This window comes from Fusarium poae, chromosome 2 (genome assembly GCF_019609905.1).
Source record: "Fusarium poae strain DAOMC 252244 chromosome 2, whole genome shotgun sequence".
Classification (NCBI taxonomy): domain Eukaryota; kingdom Fungi; phylum Ascomycota; class Sordariomycetes; order Hypocreales; family Nectriaceae; genus Fusarium; species Fusarium poae.
The window spans coordinates 4,096,118-4,120,252 of record NC_058400.1 but is presented as its reverse complement, the minus strand read 5'-3'; the positions used below and the strand labels follow the sequence as shown (position 1 = coordinate 4,120,252).

The following is a 24,135-nucleotide window of genomic DNA, read 5'->3' as shown; positions in this document are numbered from 1 at the left end:
ACCCTAACAATTGGCTCTGAAGCATTCGTTCTCCAGAAATTAAAGGACCTTGTCAGCTGACATCAGCGTCATACCTGTAGGATATTAAGACACCACATTGGTGTGTTCAACAAGGCACAGGCATGGGGCAAGGTCTATCACTTTGGAGGTAACTATATTGGAGCGACTCGTTCTAGGCCGGATCTTTTTCTCGTTGTTGACTGACAAAGTCTAGGGAACCCGAGAGCTTGTTACCTCATACAGAATTGAGGAGGAAACCCTTGCGGCTCATGAGGACAGGTCATCTTACTGTTCAGCTACGCCGGATTTGATGGCTAAGCCTTACAAGTCGAACCATGCCACGTTAGAGAGGCGCGCGGAACATCCCGTACATCCCCGCCATTCCAGACCGTAGCTTTCAGCTGTCAACACTCTCTAACAATTACCTTTGGCTGAGACATATTGGACACTTCAACGACATTCAACCCCTCGTTTAGACCAAATACGGATTCCGTTGCACCCTTTCAATGTCTTTAATACTTGCATTTACTATCAGCTATTTGTTCTTTGCGAGAAAGGAATTCCTCAGAGAAGCAAAGCACCTTCATGTCCAATAACAATTGAGGATGAACGGTTTGGAATGCAACATAGTTCTGTAAACGGTGCGGCTGAAGTCTACCTCACTAACACATACCTGTATAAAACAAACCGATATCTCTTACTAGTAGGGCAATCTATAGAAGCAATATTTCCCATAATCAAGAAACTTGTTCCATATTTAAGTAAAACTTCGCCATGTCAGACCTAAAGCTCTACGATGTGGTTATCGTCGGCGGTGGTCCAGTCGGACTCGCTGCAGGTTACGAGGTAGCCAAAGCGGGGGCAAATGTCATGATTCTCGAGCAAAACAACTTCTTCAACCAAGCAGGAAGCTCTGGCGATTTGGCTCGCATGTTTCGTACCATGTAAGCTAAAACCTCATCGTCTTGCATAGCGACTAACATCCTCAGGTACACTGAAGACTTCATGGCCGAACTTGCTACCAAAGCCATGAAGCATTGGGACGCTCTTGAGAAAGATGCTGGCGTATCTCTTCGCTGGATGGGCGGCTTGCTCAACTTTGGAGATAAGAATATGGGCGGTGACACGCCTGAGGGTAAGTTGAAAGCCTTGTCATTTCTAGGTATTTCATGCTAACGAAAGGGATAACAGGAACTTTACTGGGACCTATCGATAATTTGGACAAGTTTGATATGCATTACAAAAAGCGTGAGTGCCTTAACCTTCTTACTCACATTCTTTTGGTTGACAAAAACAGTCTCGGTGAAGGATATTGAAGACCAGTATCCATTCAAAAACTTGAAGAAAGACTGGATGGGTCTCTTTGCACCAGACAATGGAGTCATCAATGTCCAACTACTGCTACGAACCCTTTACAGTTTGGCGAGAGACTACGGTGCCGATGCCAAACAACACACTGAAGTCAAGCAGATCCGTCCAACAGACAAGGACAAGTCTATATGGGAAGTTCATGGAACTGTTCATGACAATCCGGTGACTTACTTTACCAAGAAGATCATTATCACAAGTGGAAGCTATGTTAACCATGTCTTGAAACCCAGTTTCGGAATTTCCCTAGGGCTGGAGATCTGGGAGATGGTTGCGACATATTTCAACACCAACGCCGGCCCCAACGGCACTATCTTCCCTAGTAAGTACCACATCTCTACATGCTGCTTCATTCTCTTATGATAGGCGAAAGGCATGTGGTTTCAGTTTGCTCCGTCTGTGAACAAAAGGTCTCGTCTGTTTTACGGATTCCCCGCCCTTCCATGGGGTCCGCCTAATGTAGTCCGAATCGCTGTCGATGCTGCAACTCGAACAATCAAAGATCCAAGTAAGCGCCAAACTCATGTCCTCAGCCCGGAAGACATCAAGGATACCCAAGATTTCGTGAGAGACCACGTCGTCGGTGTCGATCCTACAGTCCCAGCATCTACCGCCAGCTGCCTACAGACCAATGTTTTTGGTAAAAGTGCATCAACTCTTTTATTTCTAGCATTAGCTAACACTTCTAGATAACATGTTTGTTCTCGACTTCTTACCCAAGAAGTATCTGAATGGAGGTGCCGAGAAGACTATCGCTATATTCACTGCTGGTTGGGCGATGAAGTTTGTGCCGACTCTGGGCAAAGCGCTATCCGAGATGGTTCTGAAGGGTGACTCTGAGTATAAACTCAAGGAGTTTGCGATTACTCGTCCTGCACCTGCTGGGAAAGAGGAAATCATTCAAGAGAACTGCGAGTCAGCTGAGGGGGACAAGATGGCAACAATGTCGTTCCAGGCATCTGGTTGCGAACAGGCTCAAGGTTCTTCATGTGGCAGAAGGGAGTTAGCACAGGAGGCCTGATTCTAGTCATTCACAAATAGATGTTGATCATAAAAAGCATTTGATTATTTTCGAGCATCAATGAAGGGTTGTCATTGATAAACATCTATCTCGAGACAAAATCACCACCACTTCTTGGGTATATCCCTCCACGAATTACTACCGCAATGAACATCTCCTTGCAACCTATAATGAGAGAACCAGTCATCCTGGTATGTAACATTGTAGCCGACATTGGCATATATTTCGGACACGGCAGCCGCAAAGATGTCCTGTTTGTTAATCACAGGACCCCAAGGGTTGGGCACCAGAACCCTAGAGTCTGTCATAACCAGACTGTTGACGCTGTCTGGATAAAGAGTCGTGACCTGAGTAGCGGGATCAATCACACGGCGATGAACAGATTTCTTGGGAGTAGCTGCCTCGACAATGGACTTGGCCTTGAAGCTAGGCCCGCCTTGTGAAGCTTTCATTGTGATACCCGAGTTACTTGCGGCCTTTTGAGGCTGTGTTGAAGCGGTCTCTGCAGTCTGAGACGAACTCTCACCAGCACATAGCCAACTATTCGACTCGGTATAGTAGAATAGTGTAGGGACGCGATGGATTTCTTCCTCTGTGATGCCAGTCTCTTGCTTGATGATATCGAGATTTGCTTGGATGCGCTCAGCTGAATGTTTGTTGATAGCATCAAATTGCTTGAACTTGAGGGTCTCGGCAATGGTCTGTCGGGGCAGACACAATTTTTCCTTCTTCTCGCCTGCCGACAGGGGCCGCGATACAGCCTTGACTTGACCATGGCCAGCCTTGGCCGCATTCTTTAATAGATCAACACCTTTCATCGGATCAGCAACCATGATGACCCAGCCACGCTTGTTATCACTAGGGAGGAACTGAATGAACTCATCCACGTGGCCAACATATAACCAGCTTGTGTCGAGAATCAGAGGGTCCTGGACCTGCTGAGCTTTGAGGAATTCCACCATGAGAGGAGCTCTTCCCTCCCATGCACCCATGATGGTTCTACCGACGGGAAAGCTCTTTCCATTATGGCTGTAAGGTGGGATGGTTTCGAGGTTACCAGTAGAATCGATTGAGTCACCATCACCAGGGTGCTGAACAGCGCCAACTTGATCGTTGCGAAGGTCGTGGAAAGCGTCGCGACCTGATCTTCGGGTGCTCTGGACAGACCGAATCATGATGCGGATGCTAACAGGGCCGTTAGGGCCAGGGATACTGGCATAGCCAGTTTCGAAAAAGTCCTGTGTCCAGATATCCTGGTTGTGGAATTGAAAGACAGGCTCTTTGATGCCAGCGTTACCAACGTTGCGCAACAGATCAGCGACGTATTCCTCCTGAATTCTGTTGAAACCTGCTTCATTAACGCCGGTCGTGAAGATGCGCTGGGCGTGTTGTCCATGATGATGTGTCAGTACTGGCGCAACTCGCACAGCAACGGCATCAGTTGCTTTGGCCTTGCCGTCGGTGACAGTGAACTGGATTTTGGCATAGCCATTCCAGCCTTGAGGGCGACGGACATCACGGGCATCAACACCCAACTCGAGTCCAGAGCTCAGGTCTTTGGCAGTGAAGACATGGTCTGCAGCCACGTAATTCCACTTGCCGCTCTGCTTGACAAAGATTCGGACTTTGGAGGCGGCTGCTTTGTCGGCAATGGAGATTGAACCTTTGGCAGATGCACTCAAGCTGGTCAAAGGGAGAGTTTTCAGTGGAGCGAGATATTTGGGATTTCGCTGAACGTTGTCTGATGCGTCGTTACACTTGTCCAAATAAGATTCGTCTCCTTGGATATCAGCACTTGGACCCCATTTCTTGGCGCAACGGCGACCAGTATCGCCAATATTGGGAAGAATTAGAGCGCCCTTATTGTTTGTCCAGGTAGATTTGCCAGTAACGTCGTTTTTGTCGACCTTGCCATCACGATTGGTGTCTGCGAGGATGGTGACCTTCAGAGCATTGCAGGAATTAAGAAGCGCTGTGAGAGATGTTAGCGTGTGCAGTAGCAGACGTTCTTCTGCTATGTACCTAAGGCGACCACTGCCGCTTTCCCGTTGAGAAGATGCATCGTGTTTGGCGAAAAGCAGAGCTCTTGTCTACTGCCGATGTTGAACTATGCCTCTTAGTTATATGTTCCCCTGACATCGGCATTGCACGCATTGACAGCAATCTCGTATCCGCTACAGCCAATGGCAAGCTTAATTCACGCGTACAATTGTGGATTTGTTAGCTCATCCCTTCGGTTGCTCGTATTTTTGGATTTAGCGCAATTCCACCCCGTAGCTAATGAAACAGTCCCCTGTGTTCGGACAGATCTAGCCCAGGGAGGCCTAGAAACAGACACTAATGATGCCGCCTGATGTGGTCTTCTAGTCAATCCTGCAAAGCACCATCGAACGGCCTTTCCAATTCTTTTCTAGAAGGACAGTCTCGGTCTTGACTACAAGAAAAATGTCATGAAAGTTAGGGAGTTTGACCGGTACTGATCGATTGACAGGTATTTGTTGCTTGGCATTGTCGATCACATGCTACCTAAGCAAGGTATGTCCGTCCGTGCCATTGATCCTTTAGGAAGGAGTTTACTATTTACGTTGATGGCTACTCTGTATGTTGACCGGCATACTACTGACTGACGGACATTTGCTCACACAGTCCATGACTCTTTGCCGTAATCGCACCAGAATTTTATCAGCATGTGAAGAGGAAGTGGTGAGGCATTGAAGCAATATACTCGTACATTTAAGTGCTTGTCGAAAATATTCTTGATTTGCTGCCCAGTCATTCTGCTTGGTCTTCTGAGGAGATCGAGTTGAGTTCACAGACTGTTTTAATGACAATAAAGAAAACAGCTAGTCGAACTAGGAATTATTATTTGAACTGTATAGCCGCGTGTTAAAGTCTCAGTTTGATTATACTACATATCCATCTGTCAGTGTTTACCAACTGGTGGTATATTGCTAGTTTGCTGCATAGTATAGGGTGTGGCTGGTAATATAAGAATTATGCATTAGAATATGCAATTGTTTATGCAACACTAGACTAGTCCCTTTTCGGATACTACTAAGCTCTATCCGCTCTAGCCTAAATGTGACGAAAAGACCTTATCCGTGCAAGTGCTCACTGATCGACTTTACCAGATTGGGACAATTACTCGGCAGGAACAATATCAAGTCAGCAATAAGTGAAGGACAAAAGTTGCTTGATGGAGGACAATTCATGTATAAATATGTCTCTTTCCACCTGCAAGTATTGATTAAACACGACACTCTATCATCTCTTGGACAAACTCCTCAAACCACTATCACAAATTGTACAACATGAATTCTCCTACCGCAACTATCAACGGCGTTACCATCGTATGGACCAAGTTCTACACAGTATCATCAACATGCTAACATCAAATAGCGTAACCATGACAAGCCTTATGATGTAATCTCTCCCCAGAGAGCAGAGTTGTCTCAGCAAGGCCGAACTGTCCTTGTCTGTGGTGGCTCGACAGGTATAGGCCATGCAATCGCACGGAACTATTGTATTGCTAGTGCATCCAGTGTGATTATACTGGGACGTCGTGAGGATGTTGCTAGTGCTGCAGCTCTGAAGCTTGATCAAGACTTCCCCAACACGGCTGTCACTGCACGTACCTGTAATGTCTTCAACAGGGATCAGGCCAAGAAAATCTGGGATGACCTGGAGAAGGAGGGCATCTTGATCGACGTCCTTGTGGTCAACGCTGTTGGAGAGCCGGCACTGCAGCCAATACTCGACCAAGGTGCCGACAGGCTGTGGCAAGACTTTGAGAACAACGTTCACGCCCCGCTTTACCTTGTCGAAAGGTTCTACAAACAGCCTGGACACACGAAGCAAAAGGTAAGAGGACAAAGTCAACACTTGTTTTAACCCGCTGACGATTTGTAGTTTGCCATCTCTGTCTCGACCCAAGAAATCCATCGCTGGGATAGTGCTCCTCAAATGCCAGGGTACCAACTGACCAAGAGCTCTTTTGCCACGGTTATGCAGCAAGTCGCTAGGGATACACCCGAAGAGAAGATGCGTGTCATCTCATTCCATCCTTCGATAGTTTTTACCGAAGCAGCACGTAAGGCTGGGTATACTGAGGACACACTTCCTTGGACAGACGGTATGTAACACACAGGACCACATATCTTGAACGTTGCTCACAAGTACTATCTAGAAAACATCCCTGGTGGGTTTGCAGTTTGGGCGGCTTCCGCCGAGGCGCAGTTTTTACATGGTCGGTTTGTCTGGTCAACATGGGATATGAATGATGTGGCATCTGGAGAGCTCCGAGCCCAGATGGATCATGACCAGTGGCTGCTCAAGGTTGGCGTTAAAGGCCTATGAGTGACATTGTACAATTCCATCAATTTGATCAGGGTCAGCGTGCAGCCACAGAGGGGTGTTATTTAACAAATTGATGTGGTTGTTGCTCGAAGTTTAATGTGATCTCGATAGATGTAGCCTCGTCACGAAAAATAGGGCTATTAGAGCAACCTTATTCTTATAACACATGAGAGACCTGCTAGACTACCTTAGTAAGTAACCCACTATTTCTTGACTCATTTTACCAATGAGAGAGCTACCCCTTACCCCTGTGGGCTGTAGGTAGATGACGTAAGTGGGGGATTCTGCCGTCTATAGAAGCGTCACAACACGCCATAACCATTTCCTTCCAACATCAACATAACATCGATCGTCGTATTTTCTCGCACAAAAAAGACGATAGAAATGGAGGATATTGATGCCGAGATACCTTGCCGCCTATGCGGCGTTAGTTTCAACGTCTATCGTTACCGAACCGAACAAGAACCCCCCTCAAGCATAGGTATAGGCTTATGCGCTGATCCTGAGGAATGCCCCGACCAAGGGGGATGTTACTTTGTTCAACAGGACTTGCCCCCCGATGAGCAAATCAAATATACTCCTTCCCACGTTAGGGAGTCAAACATGTTGGATACCGATCATCTTTTGGAACATATCGCGGGCCCAAATTGCAATCAAACTATCGCCTACAATGGACACCGCATTTCAGCTGAAGATATGAAGGGCTGCAATACATTCCAGTGTCTGGTGTACAAGCCAGAAGACTGGCAACCACAATCAGACGACCAAGAATTTGAAGTAAAAGGCAACTACTTTCTGAGTGGTTTGGGTGACGATATGCCTAGCCAGAACACAAATTGGCCAGGTATCTTTCCTGCTCGACATGGCACGGTTTCTCTTCAGGTCGATTATAACGACGAAAACGGGATTAACGCGGACCAATATGGCATGCCTTTCCACCCGACCTGCCTCGAGATCTTCAAGCGCGTTTCTCTGTACCGCTATGGTTTCGTGGATATGCAAGGTCTGACGCTTTGGTGGACGCGTGCACATAGTTCTAGTATCACCGCTGCTTTCCCCCGAGAGCAGGCTGTCAAATCATCTTTCAAGGATAGGCATTGGCATCACGAGCTAGGGAATGAATACCTTGCTGCCAATCCATGTCTTATACCCAAGTTCCAGTCGATACTCCAGGCATGCCAAGATATGGACAGCTCAGACTCCGACGTAACATTGGCAACAATCTCAACAACAGTCTCAAGAGAAGACAAAGAAAGCAGTCGGCTTTTGAAACTACCCACCGAGGTAGTGCATAATATACTACTCTACCTCGACTTGAAGGACTTGGTCAACCTGAGACTCACATCCCGGTTGTTTCTACAGTTGCCAAACCATGTTCTCTACGAGCTGACACTTCGCCTCACCCCATGGCTATACGAGGCGTGGTCTTCACTGCCTCTATCCTTCTGGGCAACCACAACAGAAGAGGTGATGGGAGAGGAATGGGACACCACCAGCAATTTCGAGAGAGGCACTCACCCTGACATGCCCGTCAACCAGCTCAGTCGGACAGGGACGAACTGGCTCCATCTGCATGCAGAAATTGCCCGAAATCGGGACAAGCTATCTGGGCTACGGAATCGACGTAGAATCTGGAAGGATTGCGAAGAAATTCTGAATCGGGTGGAGAAACTCCGGGCTAATGGTCACACCACAGAAATGCGTGATGCCGATTGATAAACCTTTCATGTTATGCAATGAGACAATGGTGTTACAGAAGGAGAGTACGTCGAGTGGGCCTTGCAGTGTGGCTCTAGAAGGATACAAGAAGCTTGGCATCAGCTCCTTGATAGAAGCCAACGGATTTGTTAGCAAACAACATTTAACCCTTTTGCAAACTTGCAATTCAGTCTATTCTCCACACATGACATGCAATACATTCATTGGATCGTTATGGTTTATATACTAGAAACCTCAGGAAATGACGACGTTGATATATACTGAAGAATAAACAGACAGAAAATGAGTGACATGACATACAGCAAAAGAATGGAACTAAACAACGAAACCCGGGTTCCCTCAAATTTCTACCGACCGAGATGAACGTTCTTCATGGAAGATATTCATAAATCCTGCATTCCTGCTCAGTTAGAGGCAGCGACGCGTTGAATGAGAAACTCGGGAGCTGGCCCAGAAGCATCCGACTGATAAGCAAGATGGGGAGCAGCAACAATCAAAGAACCAGTGCAAACCAGATCACCAATGTTGCAGAAGACCTTGGTTCGCTCACGTGGGTAGTTGGGGATGCGGCCAAGATTCTGCAAGTTCTTTGTGTAACCAAAGAGGACAGTACCGACGACCTTGTTGCGGACGCTGGTGGAGAGATCCTCGATACTGGCTGCGGCCAACGCGGCACCTTGACTGTAGCCTCCAGCGACAACCTTGGCGGAAGGGCACTTGCTGTTGGCCAGGTTGAAAAGAGCAATCATTTCCCTGATGGCAGCTGCGGATGTACCTCGAGGGAGAAGGTTGTCTCCAATGGTAGCATCGTAAGCTCCACCAACCTAGAGTAACTAAGTAAGTAACTGAATCGATATCTTTTGATAAAGTAATACTTACACCTTGGATCCAAACCTTGTCTCTACCATAGTAACTCTCTAGAGCAGAGGCAACTCGAGGACCAAGGGTACCCTGGGAAACAATTAATCTTGGCTTTGCAGTTCCGTGGAATTATGACATACCAAGTTCCCAAGTTCAGTCGAGCCGCGAGCATAGATAAAAATCACAGGAGGGCATGCGGACGACGCTCCACTGGAAAGATCATTGCGAGTGATACTTCCAGCTTGACGGCCTTCAAGAGCAACAAAACCGTTGGAAGTAGGTAGGGCAGCTGATGAAGCAGCAAGGAATGAGAGAATGGCAGAGAACTTCATGATTGCTCTTAAGTCGTTGATTTGGTACTGGGAATTGTTGTTGTTGCTGCTGTTTCCTGAACGATTGAACTGCGAGAGAGGTGAAGAACAATTCTTTTTGAGAGGAGCGAACAGCACTATTTATCATAATATCGGACACTGTTTATTCGTGGCTTTTCTCCTCTTCATTGTACGGTCTCCTTACTATTCCTCGATCATTCTCACCGTCTTCTCATCCAACCTCGTCGACCTCAATTCCCCGGGATTTCTCCAAGCCTCGGCAGTCTTCATGGAAGAGGGGGAATAACACACACAAAAAGCAACTTCAACTTATAACAATGTATCATAAGACCAAGACCCCGCACTTTTAGAACACCATCACTTTGTCTGCCAGCAAATCATGTCTGAGAAATTGTCTCTGGAACAGTTAGTCTACCGGAGCTCGTTACTTTGTATCGTTTTGGGAAATAGCTACTATTGTCTGCGACCCTACGATTTGAATGTCAGTTATATACCGGAACATATCCGAACAATGACCTGAACTAACCTGTCTCTACTTTCATATTAATGGGCGGAGAAGTTTTGAAGGTGGTGTAAGTGTCTTACATGGTAAGCTTCCATCGATTTCCCACGTTGCGCTAGTGAAATTAGAGCCGTTACGGAAGGCCACAGGGGGCAGTGTCCCAAAAGTGCGTCATAAGTCACGTGACGGCAAAAATCAATGCAATTACACCTCCTGTATAGACCCGTTTAAAGAATATACCTACTATAAGGTCTATGATTGATAGCGCTGTAGCTGCTGAATACGCTGTAATTGATAGTGCTGTAGCTGCTGAATGCGCTATAATTAATAGTGCTAAGTGCGCTATAATTAATAGTGCTAAGTGCGCTGTAATTGATAGTGCTAAGTGCGCTATAATTGATAGTGCTAAGTGCGCTGTAATTAATAGTGCTAAATGCGCTGTAATTAATAGTGCTAAGTGCGCTGTAATTAATAGTGCTGTAGCTGCTGAATGCATTATAATTAATAGTGCTAAGTGCGCTGTAATTGATAGTGCTAAGTACGCTATAATTAATAGTGCTATAGCTGCTGAATGCGCTGTAATTGATAGTGCTAAGTGCGCTATAATTGATAGTGCTAAGTGCGCTGTAATTGATAGTGCTAAATGCGCTGTAATTGATAGTGCTAAGTGTGCTATAATTGATAGTGCTAAATGCGCTGTAATTAATAATACTATAGCTGCTGAATGCACTATAATTAATAGTGCTAAATGCGCTATAATTAATAGTGCTAAGTGCACTATAATTAATAGTGCTAAGTGCGCTATAATTAATAGTGCTAAGTGCGCTGTAATTAATAGTGCTAAATGCGCTGTAATTAATAATGCTAAGTGCGCTATAATTAATAGTGCTAAGTGCACTATAATTAATAGTACTAAATGCACTGTAATTAATAGTGCTAAGTACGCTATAATTAATAGTGCTATAGCTGCTAAATGCACTATAATTAATAGTGCTAAGTGCGCTGTAATTAATAGTGCTATAGCTGCTAAATGCACTATAATTAATAGTGCTAAGTGCGCTGTAATTAATAGTGCTAAATGCGCTGTAATTAATAGTGCTAAGTGCGCTGTAATTAATAGTGCTGTAGCTGCTGAATGCATTATAATTAATAGTGCTAAGTGCGCTGTAATTAATAGTGCTATAGCTACTAAATACATTATAATTAATAGTACTTAATACACTATAATTAATAGTGCTAAATGCGCTATAATTAATAGTGCTAAGTGCGCTATAATTAATAGTGCTAAGTGCACTATAATTAATAGTGCTAAATGCGCTGTAATTAATAGTGCTAAATGCACTATAATTAATAGTGCTAAATGCGCTATAATTAATAGTGCTAAATGCGCTGTAATTAATAGTGCTAAGTGCACTGTAATTAATAGTGCTAAATGCGCTATAATTAATAGTGCTATAGCTGCTAAATGCACTATAATTAATAGTGCTAAGTGCGCTGTAATTAATAGTGCTATAGCTGCTAAATGCGCTATAATTAATAGTGCTAAATGCGCTGTAATTAATAGTGCTAAGTGCGCTATAATTAATAGTGCTATAGCTACTAAATGCGCTATAAAGACCTTCTGTTTAAATGCATATTTTTTGATTAGTCAGCAGACTAGTCCTAATTAGGATAATTATGCATCTAAACCATATAGTCATCCTGACATCGGCGTCAACCTAACAGAAAAAACATCGCATCCGCACTTTTGGGACACTGCCCCCTGTGGCCTTCCGTAGCCGTAAGCTTGAGTATTTGGAGAGACACTAAACTAATCTTAGCTTATCTTGCGAATGGAATGGAAGCCAACATGGCAGACAACGGGCCTCGGTATCTTTGCTCACACTTCAGTGATGAGTAAATTGAAGGGTCCGTTACAAGACGTCCAACAAACTTGCGATCGGCGACTCACAAAACAGATGCCATTCCACCATTAACCGCCCGAATAACACACCTCGTGGATGCCGAAACAAGTTCTTGAACCAATTGGAGAATCTTTAAAGAAAACCTGAAGGCGTGTGTGCCCAACTTCGATCGGACCTCGTTGAGGATCTTAGTCAAGGCCCTTGGTTTGGGAGTCATCAATTTTGCCAAGGTTGGCTAAGTTGTGATTGCATTGCATTTTCGCAAGCCTTGCCAAACTCAACCGTCTGGCGTTTCGGGGGTTCAGTCTCTCGTGCTAGTTGTTTCCTTCATCTATCTTGGCCGGTGTCTGGCTAAAGTCTCGCCAGCAGTGACTGACTACAAGTTGGACTATCTTGACAGACCTTGTACCTACCGAACCCCCGTAGTCATCGTAATTCAGATCTTTCTGACCTCGTTTTACAAGGCGGTTTGTCATAGTCGGATCAAGGAAGTCCAGTTCTTCAGTTGTTTTTGGACTTTTCAACTTGTGTGATCATGATCAATCACTCTCATACCTAGGACACTCGCGTCCAGTAGAGTTTCTTTCCCCGTCCCATACCGCCCAGCAATAACTCTCCGATACGGCAATGCTATAGTGAGGCACTTAAACTCGATATGCCGAGGTCTGGGGATGGAGGCGTGACGGCCCTTGTCAAACCTGGGGTAACTTCGACCCTCCTTCCATTCCCAGCTAGTGCATCACAATTGTCCAACCCTGTCGATATCTCAAACAACTGCGACTAGCAAAACGTGGTTCTCATTGGTATTTCTGCTAGGATGGTGCAGTGCCGGGCCTATCAAAACTCTCCGTTTTTGTAAAGAAAAATTATAAATTAACAAAAACGTGGATGTTCCGTGTTTACTATGTACAGATGGAAAGAATAGGTAGTAATCGATTTATTTCAGCATGTGGCAACAAGATGCGATGGTCGACATATGATGTAGTATGTCTACCAGTAGCAAATAACATTTATGTGGTAATTATCAACAACCATAGAGCCAGAAGCATTAGCCTTTACAACCGCGAGTCCAAGGTTTTAGGACAAAGTCCATTCTTGATAAGAAGTGCTGAAGTACTGCATTATTCACTGTTCTACTAAGCTAGCTTCGAAAGATGAACAAGATAAGTTAGCTTAAAAACAAGGTTAAGAGAAATATAACTTGAAAGATACGGTAATTGATTATTTGGAGAATTACAAGTGCCTTCAGTGAATTAGTAGTGACTATTGAATTCTCATTTCCCCTGGCGTAGCTGAGGTTAAGCGGCTTTTCAACGTAAAGTGGGTTTCAAATAAAGCCACTATTGCTTTGTCGGCCAACACTATCATCGACTAAGCTTAGCGAAGAAGCTCTAGACTTGTACCTGCAGTAAAACCCATCTAAAAGGCCCGCTGAGGCTGTCAATAGTTATCAATAGAGCTCTTTGGACCCTGGAACTAAGAAGAAAAGTGCGATTCTCGACCACGAACTAGTCGTTTTGTTCTGAGCAGAGTAAAATAGCTACTTGCTAAGGTTAAGGGGTCGACTACATAACAAACCCACGTTTTCCCAGTTGCTGTTCCTCTTTTTCGTTCGCAAAATAAGGTCTCATTCACTCGTTCGTTCGACCCTTCTTGTGGTCATTATCCAGACCCTTTCAACATGCAGTCCATGATTGCTCTTATCGGCTTGGCCATAGCTAACCTCGCGGTTGCTAGCCCTTGTAAGCCCGGGCACTCAACTTCAGCTGCGCAGAGCCTTTCTCTTACTTCTTCCGTTCCTTCTATCGCCATCAGCGAAACGTCAAGTGGGACTCTTCCTCAATCAAGTACACCTACACAAGAAGAAGAGACCGTCGTCACCAACACTCTTACAGGCGGTGGGTTCAGCGGACCTGACCTCAACAACCCTCCTACGTTCCTTCAAAACTTCCAAGGGACTGGCGATGTCAAGTTTCATCAGGGTGGATGTTTCAAGGAAGACGGCAGCTTGGACAATGGTTGTGCTTCATTAACAGCATCTGGAAACCCATCCGGCAAGCGTGACCTTGGCTCCATGGCTAGTATCTTCCAGATGCTCAACTCTTTAAACACTGGTGCAAGGAGTCGATATACTGTCCAGTTTTACTACATTGTCGCCTCTGGTGGTAGCCAGGCTTGTACTGTCAGTGCTTCACTGGGCAATACACAGTTCTACTCCAGCTCTCTTTCCAGCAATGGCGGTGTAAGTGTCTCGTGGAACCATGTTCTCACCACTGTCATTGCCGACTCTGCTTCTGCCGTCTTCTCCATCTCCATGTCCTGCACTGGCAATGGTATTTCTATGATCCTTGTCGACTCGATCTTTATTTCGAACCAAGTCACTCCCCAAACCATTGGCGATGTCAAGCTTGACTTTGGGACACCTGCAGTTGATCCTGTAACCACATCTAAAGCACCTGTCACCACAGGATCCCCCGAGACTGCTAGCGAAGAGCCGATCCATTCAACCAGCGAAGCCTCCCCCTCCGACGTTGATCAGACTACTGTATCAGGTGTCAAGTTTCCCACAGAGACAGCTGGAAACCCTAATCAACCGACAGACGGGTCCCAGAACACAGATACTGAGTTCACATCACATACTCAACCTCCCTCTGACCAGAGCACTGAGGAGACTGCCTCATCCACCATCCCTCCCATAATCCCCGAACCCAACACGGCTGTGACACAATCTCAGAATGAGGAAGCCACTACAACGCCTAGCACTCCAATGGCTTCATCTACCGTTCCTCCCATAGTCCCCAAGCCTAGTACGGCCATGACCCAGTCAGAAGAGGGGGAATCCACCCCTACACCTGGCACTTCAGTCAACACTCCCGTCATTCCCGTTACTCCTGTCGGACCTGCTACAACTTTCACTTCTGGTACACCTGGTACACCTGGTACTCCTGTCCCCACGAGAGACGCTCCTTCTCCCTCAGAGACCTTGTGTTCTCCTATGTGTATTCCAAAAGGAGATGCATTCGAACGCGACTGGACTTGCAGTGTTCGCGGTATCTACAGTGGCCCTACCTACACAGTCCCTGAGAACCTCCACCCTGAGATGTTCACCAGTGAGAACTGTGCTGAAATCTGCCAGTACCTACCCGACTGCAAGTCGTCCGCTCTGGTTAATGGAGAGTGTCGTTTCACTGATGTATTGATTCCTAAGTCTGAGATACAGACTCTGGACAGTACAGCACCAAACCAAGGTTTCTGGAATGAACAGAGGTGTTTCCAGTGCAACGATTGTTCTCTGCCACCACTTTTCAATCCGCCAACAATGACCCACTCTCAAGCAGAAGTCTCTTCCACCACTGCGCCCGAAGAAACCAGGACTCGGACCATGGAGGCCTCTCCTACAGAGACAAGAAACATTGTCTGTGGCTATGTCGGTCAATACAGTGGCAATGGTGGTCCCTATGAGGCTGACCACACGACCTTCCCCAAGCAGAGCAGTCTGAAAGACTGTAGACAGGTTTGCGATGGTATTCGCGACTGCAAGGCGGTTGCGTTTGTGACTTGGAACAAATACCAAAACCCAGGTTACTGTCTCTTCGCTGACAACCGCATCACGTGGGATACTCTGGTGACTGATGAGCAAGCTGCTTACAGGGCTGTCTGGGCCGATCCCGAATGTGACTTTGACCTTATTTCTGTTCCTGAGCTGTCTTTCCCTACGACAACTATGGCGCCCGTTGACTCTCAACCCACTACACTGGCTACACGTACTTCTCAACAGCCCGAGACCACGACGACACCTGCTGAAGTCTGTCTCTTCAACCGTGGTCAATCATGTACCATGGCCCCAGGGAAGCTAGAGGCCGGCACCTTCTGCGCTTACGGCGCCAAGTTTATAGGTGCTCAGTGGAAGGAAAGCCGTGAAGACTACCCTTATCAGGATACTCTGGAGCAGTGTGCTGCCATCTGCCAAACCATGAAGAATTGTGAATCTGCTGGATACTGGCAGACTGAAAACCGCTGTCTCTTCACCGCCAAGAAGATCACCGCGGCTGATTTCACCATCAACAATGAACGCAGCTTCGAACACGCTACATGGACACATAAGTCCTGCTGGGCATGCCCAACCTGTCAGGAAACTCCCGCGCCTATTACTCGCGACATAACCTGTTCCTACGAACAAGGCGACGTTTGTCAACGTGTGACATCGAACAAGGACGGTGCTTTGTGTAACTATCAAGGCTTCTGGGAACTGGAGTGGAGGGAGTCTCTGGACAGATACCCAGACCAGAGTTCACCTGCAAAGTGTGCTGCTATCTGCCGTACGAGGGATGATTGCAAGGGATCTGGATACAAGGATGGTAGATGCATGTTCTCACCTATTGTCCTCGAGTCCCAGAAGTTTAGAGCTTGGCCGGATCACTCGAGAGATGGTGTTTGGGATGACGTCTCTTGCTTCCAATGCCCACACTGTGCTTAATGGGAATGAGATAAAATGTTCTGTAACATAACTAGACGATAGACTATAACACAGATTCTAACTGTATATATTGAAAACGTATTTGGTTTCGATCGCACCCTCGCGTTATATTCTGCGGAGCATATCAATGATGCACTTAATGATATACTGCATGTCAAATCTATAGACCATGGTTTTAGTTTTAGGTGTATGTGATTAGGGTCAATCAAATCCATCATAATCCGGCCCTGTTACTTCTATCATAGTTAGCTATTTCGAATGGATGACACACAAAACGAACTCTCGAAGGACGGCCGCCGCTTCCTTGGTTTAGATCACACTGCGATTTCAGTTTAGTCCCGGCTTGCTTTAACTAAAAGCTGACGCCGAGTTGGTCAAAACGTCTTGTATATATCAGCACTAGCCGCAGTTTTTGCTTAGCAACTCCGCAATCTCTTCCTAATAGCCAGGCTACCAAAACGCATCCACTGATTTTCAGGTCTGGAAGTGACGACTGGTACTAAAAGGTTCCTCAGTTGAACGGGTTGCTTGGTTGCTAGCGCTGATCATATTTGCTTTTCAGACAGCACTAGTCAGCAGTGCCCTTCTCAGAGCCGTTTTAACCGCTGACCCGTGCTGCTGTCTGCCTTTCGATCAGTACTTTTGTACAAAGGACCCCAAAAGTAATTGTAGTTACTCGGATTACCAATCAACAAATCATACTTTACAGCCAGCTCTATGTTCTCATAGATCATCTTATTATTCTCCTCTGGTATGAACCATGTTCAAAGTATAGACGTCAGAGACCAGAAAGACTGTTGACCGTACGTAGTACTCAAGGATTCAAACACACCCTCATTTTCAAAATGAACGAAATGTTGGAAGAGGGACACTCTATCAACGTGTCACCTTTAACATGACTGGTTCACCGCCGTTTATCAGGCTCAACTCAGTTCCACCCTCCGCTAGCCCAGCGTCATCGCCCGGCCTGTTTCTAATCCGAACTAACATCAAGTCCGCCACTGGTAAGGCTGAAGTAAACCCTGTAAACATCTGTTGTACTGGTCGTGAGTTGGTTCTTAGCCAAATTTCGCCGATCATTGCCGCTCCTGGCCATTTAGTCTGTTCATTGACCTATCATGATGAGAGTCTTGTCAGCGAGTTCCGAAACCGAAGTGAAGTTGACGAGAATCTTGTCCGACATCCGACACTAACAAGGGGCCGAATCCTTTTGTCTGACCTGCATGGATCCTGCTCAGCCATAATATGAAAACCAAGTGATGTCAGGTTGGGTTCAACATGGAGTTATAAAAGCCACTGTATACCCCTTCGAATGAAGCAACTACTCCCATCGCCATTGACCCCTACAACAAACATTACCATGGCTACCATGAACGGCGACTCCATCAAGATACCTCAAAAGACTCGTGAGGTCAACAACCATCACATGGACTCTACGGTCTGGAACGATGTCAAGCTCAGATCAGATGATATCATTATTGCAACCTACTCAAAATCAGGAACAACAGTATGTTATCTACCATTATCCCAAGCTATGATATGGTCGCTAATCACTTGATCCAGTGGGTACAACAAATCGTGTCTCAGCTCATCCACCAAGGTGACCCAACAATTGCAGCAGGCACTTTATCACCATGGGTTGATATACGTATCATTCCCAGGGAAGTCATGCTTGACATGGTTGAGGCTCAGACACACAGACGCTTCATGAAGACACACTTGCCCGTCGATAGTCTCGTGTGGGACCCTAAAGTCAAGTACATCTTCATCGCCCGCGACGGTCGTGACATGATTTGGAGTTGTCATCACCACTTTTACACTGCAACACCCACCTTTTATAGCTTTTTCGAAAACACTGGAGTGACTCCCTTCCAGCGGCCGAGCGAGAACCCAAGGGACATGTTGATTGATCTGATCGAAGACGACACCCGCCCTACAATCTGCTGGCCTTTCTGGAGCCACATCCGAGGATGGTGGGAGCGCCGTGACCAGCCTAACCTCATGCTGGTCCACTTCAACGACCTCAAGAAAGATCTCGAAGGTGAGATTCGAAAGATCGCCAAGTTCCTCGAAACACCGGATATGCCCGAGGACAAGTTCAAGGATGTTGTTGAGCACTGTACTTTTGACTGGATGAAAGAACATGCAGAACTGGCTGCGCCGCCTCAGTCCGAACTGGCATGGAAGAATGGTGCCAAGGACTTTGTGCACAAAGGTTCTAATGGTCGATGGAAGGATGTGTTGTCTGAGGAGGATAACAAGAGATACTTGGACAAGGCAAATGAGGAACTTGGAGAAGAGTGCGCGAACTGGTTACAGAATGGTGGCTCTTTCAATTGAGTGCAAGTCAAATAAGACCGGAATTTCAGTATTTCTTTGATCTGCAGAACAAGCATATTGTTCATGTATAAAAACGTTATACACAAATTTTGTAATTGACTGTACACTATCTATCACTGTACACAATATTGTTCTTCCACCCACCATCGCTAGTCCCACCACCAGTCTCTGTCATATACTAAAGCCGTGGTAATACGGTGCCACAGAGTAGCGTTTTATTCTCCATAGTTCTTCTTCAGGACGCCATCCTCTCAGTAAGACCTTTCAAAACCTTGACCAGATCAATCCCAGCCTTCGTAGCGTCACCTAAGCTCTCCTCTGGTAAACCAAGTAAGTCATTTTGTGATTTTGCCGAGAGATCACTGGGATCTTCAGGGAAGAAAGCTCTCGCATAAAGCAGCTTACTAAACCCAACCATGTTACCGCTCTTGACTAGGCTCATACCCTCTTCATATCGCTTTTTGGTTGATTCGTAGGTGATGATCCAGTCAGCATCAGAAGTACCAGTCACTCGCTTGACGCTTTCGAACATGTCCTTTTGGCTGATCGTAAAGCTCTTGATATTGACAGGCTTGTTCAGAAAGCTCGAGAAGGTAAGACTGTTGTCTTCTTCGTTGACAGGGAGCTCCTTCAGGCTGAGAATCTTTGCCACTGCTCTTCCAACTTGTGACAAAGTTGAAGTAGAGTTCTTGGTTGTCCCATCATCGTAGAAAGTGACAGAGCGATTATCTAAATCGAAGCCGAAGCGTTGCTCTCCGCCAGCAAGACTGTAATCATACCAGAAGCCGCAACGATTTTAAATGTATACTTCGGGACTTACGCCTTGAAAATCACCAAATAATAGTCAGAAGCCGCAACAAATGGTGACCCATTGCATGCCCAGCTTTTCGATCTCGTCCCTGTTGGCTTTGGCAGCAGGCCCAAGGAGGATGTCTTCGCCTAGTTTGACTTGTTCAATATCTCCCTATTATTTGGTGATTTTTAAGGCGTAAGTCCCGAAGTATACATTTAAAATCAACTTATAAAAAAATACAGTTTTTAAACCTAGATGCTGATAAAGGTCCAGTCTGAAGGTATATATTATGACTTATAAAGTTAGAATCATAATGATTACTATAAAAGCTCTTGTTATTCCTTCTAAAGGTTAGTTATTAAATATTTCCTTATCAATATCAACATCAACATCAACTGCAAAGTTAAAGGACTGGGGAAGGTTCTGGGGAGGAAGGGAAAAAGCTTGTAATTAACGCCGTAGCTTTCAACACGATAAAATTCAACACAATGGTTCAATATCTCCCATGAAGCCATTAGGCATGATGTACGGTACGCCGGCCTTGGCGGCTGCTTGAACAAGTTTTCTATGGGTATCTCGAGGTGCGGTAGGAGCCATGGTGATAATAAGAAACTGCTGGTCCTTGAGGGCAGATACAATGCTGGATTCATCATTATAGTCAATATATGCGGCAATGACGCCGTTGGGGAGTATGTTGGTACTATTCTCGCGAGTGAGTGCCGTGATAGTGTGGTTTCCCGTCTGAAGAAGAGCAGCTGTGATGTATGCTCCAATGGTGCCGGCTGCCTGGATTGATGAGTTAGTGCTTTAGTCCAAGTGAAGAAATATTTAACTGTTTATATATGACTCACTCCAACTATAGCAACTCTCTCGGTCGTATTCTTCAAACCGCTGGGTTGATCTTTTGCGTAACGAGACATTTTGTTTTCGCTAGTGGAATTGTCACTTCAGGAGAAAAATAATTCCAGGCTTGTGTAAACTTGCGGGATCCTCTTATATATTTAATATCTTACAGGTTTCGGTATTAATAGTCTCGGCTTATTCGAATGGTGTCAATAACAAAATGCCGAACCATGACTCGACACTCCACATCACAACTCCGTTTTTGAGGTACTCAATTCTCCGAGGATGACAGATCGTCGGATATAGGATACAAAATCCGACCGCTGATTTATCGACAGTGGTACCGAGGAATAGTTATCGAAGACGTATTACAAATCTTGATCTATGAGAAAGAAAGCGGATATAAAAGGCCCAGAGATATAGCAATATCAGCCCACTGGCCGTTCCACGTAATCACCCACTCAGATAGCGATGATGTATTTACTTTGCACCGTCAATTATTTCTTTTTTTCCGTTTAGATACGTAACATTTCAAAATGAACAAAGGAATTAGACATCTTGCGGGGTTGTTCAAGTTGTGCCTGGTAAATCCTCATCAACGACCTCCATGAACAATTACTTCAATATACATTATAGAATGTGCTCTAATGACTTCCTGTTCCTTGTAATCGACCAATGCTGTATTTCTGTGGCTCATAAGTAAATTGCATCAAGGTGCATCCGCTCGTGTCAACCCATTCCATCAGTAGCCGATTGTCTTCTTCAACGCCATGAACACGCAGGACAGCAAAATTGTTTGACGGCCTGAAGTTATCTCTTTTCTGTACTCAATTTTCATAGCTATCACAGGTACTATTACTAAATGGATCTTCTTGAGCTTATGAATGGTACCTTTACATTAGACATCAAAATGATTAAGTCCGAATGCCAATTGAGCTTGTATCTGAGCGCTCTAATCATCTTACAGTCAGATGCCAGTCGTACATGGGAAATTTCTTTTCCTAGTACAAGGTTGGTGTTTCGAAGGGGCCTTTCAATATCCTAAGAGTGAAATTGGTAATTCTTGTCAAACAGCCTACCTAGCTACTGCGGCAAGCACAACGGATCTATCTGTTATGTTGCTCGATATAATGAACATGCACGTATTTCGGTATTTCTTTATTGTACAAGCTTGTCCATTCACGCACCCTTACAGTTCTAGTGTAAGTATAGCACTGTCCTTTGTTTTAGTGGTTTGTGCCAGCGCACGCACGAGCTTTGATGTTTAAACAACTATCGAGAACAACGAACATCCTCCTGTTCTCTAGAAACACAGATTATGTTGAGGAAGATACTACAACTGAGAGAATTCATCGTTTTTGACATTTCCAGAGTATAAATACCTCACAATCCCCCCCCCCTCGAAATCCAATTCTCTTTCCTCATCACAAAACCTCCTGACAACAAGTCAACACACAACCAACATCACAGCCACTACTTTCACAACTCAACGACTCAAAAACCTCATCAACAAGCAACCTATCTCTTCTACTCTCAACACACAAGAAATCAGACAAAATGTCTTCCTTCAGTTCCACCGCTTATTCCGTCGACTGCGAAGTCATCGACATCGGAGGCAGCACTATCAACCTCACTTTCGTTGACGATCAACTCCCCAAGGCCTTTGCTGGTAAGGGCGATTTCCCAAAGGAAGTTGCTTACACCACCGGTATGGACAAGTGGAACGCCATTGCTGACAAGTCTTACCAGACTACCGACGAGATGTCCATCATCGAGGCTACCGCTGCCAAGGTGGTAAGCGAGCTCAAGGCTGGAACTCACATCATCGACCTCGGTGCCGCCAACAGCAAGAAGTTCGAGCCCTATGTTCGAGAGTTCATTGCTCAAGGTAAGGAATGCGTCTACGTCGCTCTCGACCTTTCTCGGGACTCTCTAGTCGAGCACATTGCCAAGGCCAAGGCCACCTTCCCTGGTGTCAAGTGCATTGGTCTCTGGGGCAGCTTTGAGCAGGGTGATGTCTACTTCAAGCAGACTCGCCCCATCGCTCGCCTCTTCCTCTCTCTTGGTAGCATCTTCTACAATGCTCCCGATGGTATGGCTAAAGATCGCTGCATCGAGTTCAAGGGCCACTTCACTGCCGACGATCGTCTGATCGTTGGACAGGACGGTCCCACCGGTGCCGAAGCTAGCAGCACTCACGCCGCTTACCAAACTGAAGAATACGATGCTTTCTTCACCAATTACCTTCAGGGTCTCCAGGACCATGCTGGTATCAAGGGGGCTAACCCCAAGCTTGCTTGGACGGTCGAAAGCAAGCTTTCCAAGGCCATGCACTACTTCGATGTCACCGCCAACCAGAACATGTTCTGCGAGGAGTTCAACATCAAGGTTCCTGCTGGCACCGTCTACCAGATGTTCAAGTCTTGGAAGCGCTACGAGGCTGAGATCCACGAGCTGACCATCTCGGTCGGTCTCAAGATCGAGACTCTTGGCAAGGCCAAGAACTCTGGCATGCGCCAGTACATTATCAAGGCTTAGGCCGGTGGTGTAAGGTGAAGTGGCGGGGTGGTGGTAAGGTGACGCAAGAGTCACAATCACCTTTTCCTTTGTACTTTCCTTTGTTTTGGAGTTTTGGAGTTTGGGAAAATGAGTCTGACTGAGCCTGGTGGTAACAGACCATTCTGACGCTGGCCGTTGGAAAAATGAGCATTTACACGGAGTAACTAGATTGATTATTGCCTGGCAAATAAAATGGTTTACCTCTACATGAACATCCAAAAATATCTCAACGTGACATGACAACAACCATATAATACTTGGACTGACTCTTCGGAAGTTCTTACTAATACTGTGCAGGGCTTTTTTCTACTAATAACAGAGGTGAAAAATTAGATCCTAGGCAGAGCACTAAAAAAGTACTACTGTCTGCAAGCTTGCACTGGAAACTTTGTGGTTTGCCTGATAACTAAATCTCATACAAAATTGAGGTTAGAGTCCGCTATAGCAAAAAACATACAACAGCGGGGATTCGCTGGTCGTCACCGACCCAACTACTAATCCGCCGGTTAGTGGCTTGACTATGGGAGAGCGGACGGGATCCCGTATTTTCCACTACCTTTGGTCGTATGTGCTGTAAACATGTTTTGAGTTAGACCATATACTCTCACCTTTTGTCCGAATACCGTGGACATCAGCAAAATCACCTCAAATCCACCTTTGATACTGATAATTGGCTGGGTTCTTAGTATCTAGATAGATGGAGTCGATTTGACTGAACTTCTCCACTGCCAAGTATCTGAGCGTAAAATACCAGAGTCACATGGCAAATACGAGTCACCATGCTTGAACAAGGAAAAGGGAAACATTTAAAGTTGAGCAAAACCCCTGGACCCTTACAGATACCGAGGGCACGGAGAAAGGTTCTTTGGGAACAACCTTGATTGTTGCTTCTACTTACCCCGCACTTGTCAAGGGTTCCGTCTGTGCACTGTTGCTCTTTGGGTGTTGCGGACACGGTTCCGCAACTCAAGAGGCAGGGATCGACGTCTGACTACTATGTAGACAGGGTTGACGTTTACGATGTGGGGTGCGGGGTTTATAACCAGAGGCCTGTGTCGAT

At 45.8% G+C, this 24,135-nt stretch overlaps 9 protein-coding genes across 9 annotated transcripts; 6 read left to right on the top strand and 3 right to left on the bottom strand.

The window, feature by feature from the left end:
• Window positions 1–774: 774 nt before the first annotated feature.
• On the top strand, window positions 775–2,389 carry FPOAC1_005243 (uncharacterized protein; the record flags this gene model as incomplete). The annotated part of the gene is made up of 6 exons (XM_044849773.1): window positions 775–944; window positions 990–1,135; window positions 1,192–1,248; window positions 1,298–1,690; window positions 1,742–2,008; window positions 2,058–2,389. The coding sequence occupies 6 exons, from the start codon at window positions 775–777 to the stop codon at window positions 2,387–2,389; spliced, it is 1,365 nt and encodes a 454-aa protein (XP_044708483.1).
• Window positions 2,390–2,490: 101 nt separating this feature from the next.
• On the bottom strand, window positions 2,491–4,451 carry FPOAC1_005242 (uncharacterized protein; the record flags this gene model as incomplete). Its single annotated transcript, XM_044849772.1, has 2 exons — window positions 2,491–4,361; window positions 4,412–4,451. The coding sequence occupies 2 exons, from the start codon at window positions 4,449–4,451 to the stop codon at window positions 2,491–2,493; spliced, it is 1,911 nt and encodes a 636-aa protein (XP_044708482.1).
• A 1,249-nt stretch (window positions 4,452–5,700) lies between these two features.
• Window positions 5,701–6,745, top strand: FPOAC1_005241 (uncharacterized protein; the record flags this gene model as incomplete). The annotated part of the gene is made up of 4 exons (XM_044849771.1): window positions 5,701–5,739; window positions 5,789–6,250; window positions 6,299–6,521; window positions 6,576–6,745. 4 exons carry the CDS (start codon window positions 5,701–5,703, stop codon window positions 6,743–6,745), a joined length of 894 nt encoding a protein of 297 aa, XP_044708481.1.
• Window positions 6,746–7,129: 384 nt separating this feature from the next.
• On the top strand, window positions 7,130–8,461 carry FPOAC1_005240 (uncharacterized protein; the record flags this gene model as incomplete). Its single annotated transcript, XM_044849770.1, has 1 exon — window positions 7,130–8,461. One exon carries the CDS (start codon window positions 7,130–7,132, stop codon window positions 8,459–8,461), a length of 1,332 nt encoding a protein of 443 aa, XP_044708480.1.
• Window positions 8,462–8,868: 407 nt separating this feature from the next.
• Window positions 8,869–9,657, bottom strand: FPOAC1_005239 (uncharacterized protein; the record flags this gene model as incomplete). The annotated part of the gene is made up of 3 exons (XM_044849769.1): window positions 8,869–9,288; window positions 9,344–9,415; window positions 9,466–9,657. 3 exons carry the CDS (start codon window positions 9,655–9,657, stop codon window positions 8,869–8,871), a joined length of 684 nt encoding a protein of 227 aa, XP_044708479.1.
• Window positions 9,658–13,744: 4,087 nt separating this feature from the next.
• Window positions 13,745–16,540, top strand: FPOAC1_005238 (uncharacterized protein; the record flags this gene model as incomplete). Its single annotated transcript, XM_044849768.1, has 1 exon — window positions 13,745–16,540. One exon carries the CDS (start codon window positions 13,745–13,747, stop codon window positions 16,538–16,540), a length of 2,796 nt encoding a protein of 931 aa, XP_044708478.1.
• A 1,312-nt stretch (window positions 16,541–17,852) lies between these two features.
• FPOAC1_005237 (uncharacterized protein) lies at window positions 17,853–18,880 on the top strand (the record flags this gene model as incomplete). Its single annotated transcript, XM_044849767.1, has 2 exons — window positions 17,853–18,047; window positions 18,104–18,880. The coding sequence occupies 2 exons, from the start codon at window positions 17,853–17,855 to the stop codon at window positions 18,878–18,880; spliced, it is 972 nt and encodes a 323-aa protein (XP_044708477.1).
• A 235-nt stretch (window positions 18,881–19,115) lies between these two features.
• FPOAC1_005236 (uncharacterized protein) lies at window positions 19,116–20,593 on the bottom strand (the record flags this gene model as incomplete). The annotated part of the gene is made up of 3 exons (XM_044849766.1): window positions 19,116–19,647; window positions 20,203–20,459; window positions 20,525–20,593. The coding sequence occupies 3 exons, from the start codon at window positions 20,591–20,593 to the stop codon at window positions 19,116–19,118; spliced, it is 858 nt and encodes a 285-aa protein (XP_044708476.1).
• A 1,480-nt stretch (window positions 20,594–22,073) lies between these two features.
• On the top strand, window positions 22,074–23,054 carry FPOAC1_005235 (uncharacterized protein; the record flags this gene model as incomplete). Its single annotated transcript, XM_044849765.1, has 1 exon — window positions 22,074–23,054. One exon carries the CDS (start codon window positions 22,074–22,076, stop codon window positions 23,052–23,054), a length of 981 nt encoding a protein of 326 aa, XP_044708475.1.
• Window positions 23,055–24,135: the final 1,081 nt, after the last annotated feature.